The 10,344-nt window shown below is 31.6% G+C and overlaps 1 protein-coding gene across 1 annotated transcript; it reads right to left on the bottom strand.

Annotated features, from left to right (window-relative positions):
- Nucleotides 1-200: 200 nt before the first annotated feature.
- On the bottom strand, nt 201-3,580 carry LOC132271614 (phosphatidylinositol 4-kinase gamma 3-like). Its single transcript, XM_059773059.1, has 2 exons — nt 1,552-3,580; nt 201-787 (listed from the first exon to the last, which is right to left on the bottom strand). The coding sequence occupies exons 1-2, from the start codon at nt 2,935-2,937 to the stop codon at nt 407-409; spliced, it is 1,767 nt and encodes a 588-aa protein (XP_059629042.1). The 5' UTR covers nt 2,938-3,580; the 3' UTR covers nt 201-406.
- Between the last annotated feature and the right edge of the window lie 6,764 nt (nt 3,581-10,344).

The following is a 10,344-nucleotide window of genomic DNA, read 5'->3' as shown; positions in this document are numbered from 1 at the left end:
TTCATTAATCAGAAGAAATAGTAAATCATTCACTCATTTTGCACACTCACTTTTAAAAATCTTCATGGTTTTATTTGCAAGTTCAAAATTTAGATGTTAATAGTGAATTAAATATTTAAATATTTATATGATCGAAGGTCGAGGTTTAGCTATATTAACCAACAAATTTTCTCAAAATCACTATATATAAGCTGTCAAACTTGCAAAAGTAAGCTTTTCATTATGTTATAAACCATACTGCCTTTATATATGGACAAAATGAACATGTGATGAAACACAAGTTCCTGCAGAAATCAACATTACATAGAACCTGCACTCCATGGAAAGAAAGATGCAACTATTACCAAAAAAATAAAAGAAAGATGGAACACCATCATACTTGCATATTCTATATATATCTATGTATTTACTTGCGGGAGAGCTCATCAAGATGACGATCCATGATCAATGACACCGATTCAAGGAAAGTTGCTTCACTTGTTGCTGGAAGCACGGCTTCTTGTGCTTCTTGAACAATCTGTTCGATTGTAGATTCCTTCTTTAGTGTTTCCCTGCACATGATCCTTCCAATGGCATAAGGAGTGAGTCCTCTCTCTGCACCCTTTTTGAGAAGCATGGTGGAAATTCGAAGGGTGCGGGCACACTCGAACGATACTTCCCACCCATAGAACTTCAGAAGTTCAATATCTTGTTCTGCATCTAGAGATCTTATGTAATCTATGGTGTCAGAGGAGTATGGCTGCTTTGCTTGAGGCCAGTAGAGCCACTCAAATGTGCAATCTTCGAACTGCAGTAAGGCCAGTAGAGCCAACTCATATTGTCAATCTTGATCAGAACATGAGGAAATGACATATATGGGTGCTTAAAAGGCCTAAAACATTAAGCTAGAAGAGCATCAGATGTCATGTACAGCACAATGGAACAGCAAGGCAAAGTTTAGAAAATAAATGATCCACCAATCGATTCCATTCCTCTCGATAAAACATAGGAAAAGAATTCTGTTTCTTTATTCTCCTTCTTCTTCTTCTTCTTTTTTTTTTTTTTTTTTTTTTCGAAAATAAAATGATATCTAAACCATAGTAACTAATCAGTCCGTCAATACATTAGAAGAGTTTATGGACTCCTTACAAATGAAATGTTGAATACAAAAATTTCAATAAGAAAATGTGATAATGTTTTCTGTCTATTAGCCTATCTGCTCCTCATTTATTTGGTGCATAGAATTAGAAAATTTTCAGACGCTACTATGACATATAAATTAAGATGCATATGAGATCCCTCCTAGTGGTTTTTCAATATATTTTGATGCATAATGTGCAACTCATACAGCTACAAGCTTTTATAGTTTCACAACTTACAAATGCAATTAATTATCATGATAATGCATAAAATGTAACAATATTGGCTTTCCAGAAGAGCCGTTTAAGTTAGCCAATCTTGGTTCCGAAAACAGGCCTACTACAAAGCAGGACGATCAAATATGAATGTATTGGAAATTCATGTCCAGCTAACTTACGAAACAAAAGAGAGAAGAAGAAGAATAACACTTACAGTCTCAGGCAAGCAATAACCGTGATCAATTGGAATAAGCAGCATCCGGCCTTCTTCACCATCTTTGCTAACCAAAATGTTCCCAGCATGCCTATCTGCATTTGCCAACCTTATATCCAACACAGAGATCTTGTGTACATCATCCACCGGAAAAGCAGAAGGACCCATATCCTCACAGCTTCCACAATTATCCATGAACATCTGCAGTGATCCAATCTTAATATTCTTGAATCCATACTCATATCCTTCAGGATAATTAAATCCTTTGTGCAAGCATTCGACCATAACCGTCGGGGGAACCCCAGCAAAGCCCTTCTCCTCATTATAAAATGAGCGTGGTCCACTCCTCGGATGATCCAAAATGTATGCTGCAACTTCTCTCAGTGCCCCTTCCCCCACTCGTGTACCCTTCTTCAAACCTTCACCATCTATAGATAAGGGTAGACCCCGAGGGTTATTCACAGCCATGGGCTCCTCATCAATTGGCTTAAAAACAGAAACATACTTCTGACCAAATGAATCTTGCATGAAATAAGCACCCCCTGATCCCTCTGCAGACCTTACCGGTTGGTTACCTCTTTGCAACCCTTCAAAAGTAGCATTAATAAGCTGTTTGATTACTAGCGGCACGTCACTCTTGGGGTTAACAATTAATGGTTCCAAAAGGAAATCTCTTTTCAATGACTTCTCAGCCACAACATGAAGCTTCTCAGATTGTGTTCTCCATTGGCATAAACCTCCATCTAATGCATCAGCCCCACTTTCATTCAAATCTAATGCCACAATTGAAACTTCAAATTCCTTTTCCACAGGTTTCGCCCTTACTTTTGCAGATTTACGGATCAGCAAGTGTATCACAGTGTCACTACTTTCACAAATATCACTTATGAGCCTCTGATCCTCAAGCTCCTCACCATTACAGATCAATTCTTGATCCTTGAGATCAAGAAAACCTTTCCCTTGCTTAACAATCTGCTGCTTCACATACCCTACATTTCGCTTCCTCGCAACATGGAACTCAAATTCCCTCCCACATACCGTACTAACGGTAATAGGTTGGAGATCAGAGAACCGCAGGACCAGATGCAAAACATTTCCATCAGCGACCCCATAGTCCCGGACATGAGAATTGTTCCGAGCCAATTCTTTACCATCAAAGACCAGTTTTTGTTTTTTCACAAAAAACCCTTTACAGGTCTGGATCCTCAGCTTGACAGAAGCTATAGAATCCGACTCCAGGACACGCATCGGAATGACAGAGCCACCAACAGTTAGGTAAATCAAGATAGACTCCCTCGACCAGGGATCATGTTGGCCGGAGAAATGACCCAAGAAATTTATAGAGCTCTCATAAACAGGACTCAAAGCCACACTGGCGATCGACATTGTAGCTTTATAACTCAAGAACCCTTGTGAAATTATAGGCTTATGAATCCAAACTCAAGAACCCATCAACTGTAGCACTTCCATACTTGAGAGAAATCCATTTCCTAACGAATTTAGAGATCTCCCAAAGACCAGGGATTCAAAATCAATCAAAACTAAATCTAAGAACACCCCTGCTAATTCAAACCCTACAAAATTTAGTTGTCATATAAATGTGAACATCCCTAAATTAAAGAAATGGAACCCTAAGAAGAGGAAGGAACTGTCACAAAGATTGGGGAGTTCTTGAGCCATGAATTGCAAGAAGGTTAAAGTTATCAACACAAATTAAAGCCCCAAATATCAATAATCAGCAACTAGGGTTTATGTAAGAAATGACAAAAGAAACATGGATATTTCAGGGTAAATAAGACAGAAAAATTGGGATCTCACCAAATAAAATTGAAACTGAGCTCGAATCGACTACAGATTTAGCAGAAATGTCGATCAAACGACAATCAATCTACCCAAAATCCATGCTTGGTCTCTCTCATTAGCTCCTGCGACGTTTGTCACAAGTTTCAAAAGTCTGATTTTTCTTCTCTCTTGAACTTGACAGTTTAGAGAGAGAAAGTGACGAGTGAGAAATGAGATTAGGAAAGCTTCCCTTGGTCTTGTTGGATAGGAGGTTTATATATATATAGGCTTGGACCGCAAAATGCTCTTTGACGGATTATTACGGAAAGTTTAACGCCGTTACAACATTGGATCCACTTTCTAGAAAGTACAGTAAGGACATATTCAATTTTCAAATTAAAGGACTGAAGTGCCCTTTAGATTTTCACACCTTAATTTTCTTATTTTGTTTCTTTTTTGAGATATCATGCATTACCTTTTGAATTTTGGTTACACAAAAGACGCAGAACAATGGTTATGACATCAGCGTGCGCATCACGAACTATTTTTCTTAAAGAATATATTTAACTCCGCAATGCTTAAAGAATAATATGAGCACATCTTTTCAAATTTCAAACTGAAGATTTTAAAATATTTAGATTAGAAAAAAAAAAAATAAGAGAAAAGCTTGTAAAGTTTTTTTGTGTGATTAATTCTGTAACGTCAGTAGGGGTAACAATTTGTGTATGTTAATGTATCAAGTCAAGATATAAGTGTCATGTTAAATAGGTTTATATGAATATGACATGATTATTATTATATAAACAATACAACATGACTCACGTAACCTGTTTAATTAATGGGTTAAAACTCGACACAACACAAAATAATATGACAAGAGTCCAAGACAAGTTTAAGTCATTTCTAACACAATCACGACGCACTTCGCAAACATTTTTAACTAAATATGTTATTTATAAGACGGACCCGATAAGTTTATCTAACATATTTAGTTAAAATCGATTAATCATATTATAAACGAATTTATAGATCAAACACGAACATAACACTTTTAATTATCATATCAATTCAGGTCGACATGGTTACAACCCAAATACAATTAAACCAAACTCACTTGTCCTATTTTGTGTCATATCCGAGTTGTGTTAACTTGTCCTATTAAGTATTACTATTCCAAACTAATAATCTTTATATTATTATTTATCTTAATAAATAATTCACACACTCATTTTACTTTTGTCCTTTTATTTTGAACTATGCACGGACCCATTCAAGGCCTTTTTCCCTTTGTTTCGATTACATACCGATTAAATTTCAATACCGCCCTCACTAAAATTACAGAAAAACCCCACTATTGCCTTCCACTCAGTGGTTTAATTATTTTTTTATTTTCTTATTGTTAAAGTCTGCCTCCTCTCACATAATTTTCTAAGTCTGTCTCTATTTTGAACATAATTCATTGACACTTGGTGGACTAATTCGATTCAGACTTTCCGATTAAGAAAATAATCTCACAAAAGTGTATTAAAATATTACAAAAAAATCTCAACAACCATCTAAATTGAATTGATTCATCACATATCAAGTGGTCAAAAAATATGGAATAATTTCTCGTTTTAACGGTATACATATGCCACTAAACTAGACCATTAGTGGTTTTAAAAATAGCTTAAGCCTCACTTTTCTTTCCAATTTTTTTTTGGTTAAATGGATAAGCTTTTCACTTTTCTTTCCGCATTTCTTAAAATAGATTGGTGTTACCTTTTTTACATTTTGCTCTTTTTAACAGGAGGAGGATGATGTATGAAACAAAAACTTTTCTTCCAAGCATGAAGGCTATTGTGGTAATTTTGAGATTTGAAGGTAAACACTGACGTTCACGGTTCACGGACCGTACGGATGGTGCACGTAAAAAATGTAACGGTTGGCGAATGAGACGGAAAGATTGGCGTGTCAATGAGATAGAGCACCCAGTGACAACATATCGTCCAATCCTATTTTTTCCTAAAAGGTTAATTAATTAATCTTTATCTTGGTCACCAAGACTTGTACTTTTTATATTTATATTTATTACAAAAATCTTGTGAAATTTATGGCATGAAATTTATTTTTTTCTTTTTTCTTTTTTTCCAAAAAAATTACACACTCATCTTACCTTTACGGAGAGTTAAAACCCGTACAATTATATGTTATTATATATATGTGTGTGTGTGAATTTAATTAATTTCTATAAACATATTCTAAAATTCATTATTTAGAGCAACAATAAAAATTTAGTTTTATAAGCACAGAAAATTATGTGTTCATTTATGAGTAAAATATTGTCTTTTGTGTTACGAGATATATTACATTATAAAATTTTAAAATATGAATAATTATAAATTTAATTTAAGACTTGATGAGAGATAGTTTGAATTTTTATGCATTAAAAAATTATTTTAAGGAGATCTAAAATAGCATGTATCTTAACTCATCCACATCGATCATTCTGGCAGTACATGAATGCCTTGGTTACAATGAAATCTCTTCTTCAATTATTTTCTATTAAGTCATCTCTCCTATAACATTTTAACATTTTAACATTTTTAAATCACAAACACCCTAATCTCTCCCTTCTTATCAAAACATATATACATATTCAAAGAGTATGACCGTACAACCAAAATATTTTCTCTTTCGTATCACCACAACAATAAGTTTTCTAACACTCATTTTCTTTCATATTTTTGACCCATAATTCTATCTCTTCTGGTCACTTTTATCATCCCAATGAAACTGGCCACATATTACTCTGTCCCCACTCTTGTTCTTTAGTTTTTTTTTATACGCATTTATTATAGTAGTATAAATATATATAAATGCAGCTACGGACTCAACATAGAACTTTGCCCCACTAAATTTTTTATATTTTCATTTTATATCTCAATTTTTTTTAAATTTTTGAAAATGCTCTTACTAAAATTACAATTCGTCCTCTTAGATTATTATTATTATTTTTTTATACTTTAAATATTAAAAATTTTATAAAAAATCTTATTAAAATTACAAAAATAGACCCACCATATAAATTTGTTCTTACAAATTAAAAGACTTCCTTTACAAAATTTTCTAATAATTTCTCGTTTTGAACCGTGTACATACGCCACTAAACTAAACCATTAGTGGTTTTAAAAATAGCTTATGCCTCACTTTTGTTTCCACATTTCTTAATCGAATGGTGTTACCGTTTTTTACATTTTGCTCTTTTAACAGGATTATGAAACAAACTTTTCTTCCAAGAATGAAGGCTATTGTGGTAATTTTGAGATTTAAAGCTAAACAGTAACGTTCAAAGTTCACGGACCGTACGGATGGTGCACGTAAAATACGTAACGGTTGGCGAATGGGACGGAGAGATTGACGTGTCAATGAGACAGAGAACCCAGTGACAACATATAGTCCAATCCTATATTTTCTTAAAAGGTTAAATAATTAATCTTTGGCTTGGTCACCAAGACTTGTACTATTTATATTTATATTTATTACAAAAATCGTGTCAAATTTATTACTTGTACATGAATTTTTTTTTTTTTCTTTTTTCCCAAGAAACTTACACACTCATCTCACCTTTAGAGACATAAAACCCTAACCCTTAATATATTTCTTGTTTTAAAAAGAATATTTCTTTTAGGAAAGTGATATTTATTTTGAAATAGAGGTAGTATTACATTTATATTTAATTAATTTGCATGTGGATCAAAAAATGCATAATGGGGTGGTATAATCTATTCTTAGGTGAGCTATTACTACTTTTTCTTTTCTTTTTTTGGACAAAAAAGACCTCTAATAAAAATAAATTAAAAAAATAGAGTGGGCTTGAGCCCACGCCTAAATCCGTCCTTGCTTTTGTATAACCAGATACATTACATTATAAAAAAATTTAAAACATAAAAAATTATAAATTTAAGACTTGATGAGAGAGAGTTTATTTTTATGCATTAAAGGATTATTTTAAGGAGTTCTAAAATAGTAAAATAACAAGCATCTTAACTTATTGTCATCATTCTGGCGTTAATAATATATGAATGCATTGGTCACATGAAACTTCTTTTTTAATTTTTTTCTATTAAGTCATCTCTTCTATAATATTTTTACATTTTAAAATCACATACATCTTAATATATATATATATAATATTTTCTCTTTCATATCACCACAACAATAAATATATATATATATAGATATATATATTTATTTTTTACTCATTCAGGAAAAAAAAAAAAAAAAATTTAATACTCATTTTCTTTCATATTTTGATTGATAATTCTATCTCTTCCAGTCACCTCTATCATCCCAATGAAGCCACGTATTACTCAGATCCCCACTCTTCTTCTTTAGTTCATTTTACGCACATATATTATAGTAGTGTATATATATATATATATTTCTTTGTATTTTAATTTGGTTAACAATTTTATCATACAATCAATGGTATTAATATTACCTTTTTAAAGCTCAGAAACTCTTAATCATATAAAATAGTTAGTCTTATAACCATTCCATAAAAATCTTCTTTTAATTTATTTGTTTGTTACTTTATCATATGTGTTCTAAATAATTATATCACTACCTATTTAAAGGAATTATTGTCATCCCCCAAAAAAAAAATCTTAAATACATAAACTCCTGTCTTGTATTAAAGTCTGGCATGACTTTCATTACAGAACCACAACATTACAAAAAAATAAAAAAAATAAAAAATAAATAAATAATCAAATAAAGAGGTAGATTCAAACCACCCTCTAATTATTAAATTGATACAACCATAGTATCAAACAACCTTGTCAAAAATAATCCACGATAACTGGACCAAAATGAACTAACTCAAAAGAAAAATATCGCCATTCTTATTACAATGCGAAAATTAACTAAACCAAAAAAATACATAAAGCTAGCCAAAATCCATCACCATCATGTGATCCCATCACGTTCCTACTCAACGTGTACCTGAAATGTGATAATAGGGTGAACTCACAAGCTCAGCAATAAATGCTAAACACAATCATCGTTCAGCAAATTAACCTCACCTTGTATTCTTATATATATAAGCAGCTCAAATAAGTGTTTTAATCAGATATGTAAATCCCACTTAATTATACAATAAATATCTATTATTTATTCATTAATAAATCCACATATCTCGCATGAGCCCCTGGCTCCCGTCCAATAAAGTGGTGTGAATCGTATAGTCCCTGACTACCAAAAACACACGTGTGGCTGGATTGTACGTCTACTCCCCAGATGATCCCTGATCACGTCCACACAATAAGGGCTCATTAGACCCATGGCCATAACAAAAGGGTAGTGCACTCCTAAATAGGTAGGTCCCTGACCATACCCAAAAGTCATCATAGGACCAATCCCTGACTACCCCTCCGACTAATCCAAACTCATCCATTAATTAATAATTTTAGTGAATTATGAAAGGTATTATTAATTAATAATTCATATTAATAATTAATACACCCAAATACCATTTCAAATAAAAAAACAGAACCTTAAAGACCCAACTAGTGAGAGTACAAAATTCCTAGACATAGCCTAACATTAGATATAATACCCCGCAAAAATTTAGAATCTAACTCTTAATAATTTTTCTGTACTCTCCCTTTTGGTGCTGAAAAATAATACTTTTTCATGTTTAAATTTCGTAAAACTAACAAATAGTCAATTAAAAATCTAGATTTCAGCACAAATAAGATCATTATACCTAAAACTAATATTCTGGAATTTAACACAATTTTTGAAATAACAGTACTATTTTCCATAATTTTCTAATGTAAAACTAATTAAAAAATAATAATAATAGTTAAATGCATTATTTCAATTCAATACAACAGCACACTGTTCCACACCCACTGTTGCCGAGAATGGTTGAATCATAAAAGACACCAAAGTGGGTCTTCTTGCCCACAATCATATCTGTATCATTTTTCTCAACTATCTAGTCTGTTTTAGTTGATTCCCAACATTCACTATATATTATAGTGTCATAGGACTTTGTTTTGAAATATTACAGTGAATCTAAAACTTAAACTATACATTAATTTATGTATAAAATATATATATTCTAACAGCCTCTAATTCTCATTCAAAAAAGAAATATAATCACACCAAATCAGATTCTTATATATTCATTTATATATATATACATACATATACATATATATATATATATATATATAATATATTATACAATATATACTCATATAAGAAATCAGTTTCACCAACTAGTGTATTCAATTACACCTTGTATATATATATATATATATATATATATATCCGTACACATGCATTATTTCCACCAAGATGATTTCACATTCAATCATACACAAATAACTAATAGGTAACAATAACTTTAATATTATAAATGTTTAATTCCATACAATTTATTATTCATAATGTTGCCATCCTAAACTAACATGACCTTGATATACTGTAACCCATTAACACATGCTATAATGATTTATAAGTAATACACATAGATCAAGTCACAAATATATATAAGTGTACAAAGCAAAATTAACTTGCCTCAAATATCGTTTCACCTTCCTTTTCAGACTCGACTATTGAAATATAATTTCTCCTTCTTCTCTAGGCAATTTCTCAGTCACCGTCTACCTTCTGGCTACCACAGACGTCAACTTTAAATATCACTCTCAATATCTCACGCTTCTCTCTTCTTTTCTTTCTTTCTTTTTTTTTTTTTTTATTTTTATTTTACAAATAATATCTCTATAGAACTGATACAGCATGAGTTATAAAAGATAATTATAACTGTGGTTGAGATAGTTTAGGATTCTTTTTTTTTTTTTTTTTGAAATTTAAATTTTAAAAACTCTAATATCTTTAATTTAACATTCAAATAATAAATAATAAATAATAAAATATAATATACGAAATTTAAGGGTTTTACATTCTACCCACCTAAAAAGAAATTTCGTCCTCGAAATTTGCATACCTTATTCGAAG

The sequence above is a fragment of the Cornus florida genome, unplaced genomic scaffold (assembly GCF_030987335.1).
Source record: "Cornus florida cultivar Cherokee Brave unplaced genomic scaffold, ASM3098733v1 CherokeeBrave_3.0.0_Hap2_Chr08, whole genome shotgun sequence".
Taxonomy (NCBI): domain Eukaryota; kingdom Viridiplantae; phylum Streptophyta; class Magnoliopsida; order Cornales; family Cornaceae; genus Cornus; species Cornus florida.
The sequence above is the reverse complement of the archived record's forward strand: the minus strand, read 5'-3'. Positions and strand labels throughout refer to the sequence as shown.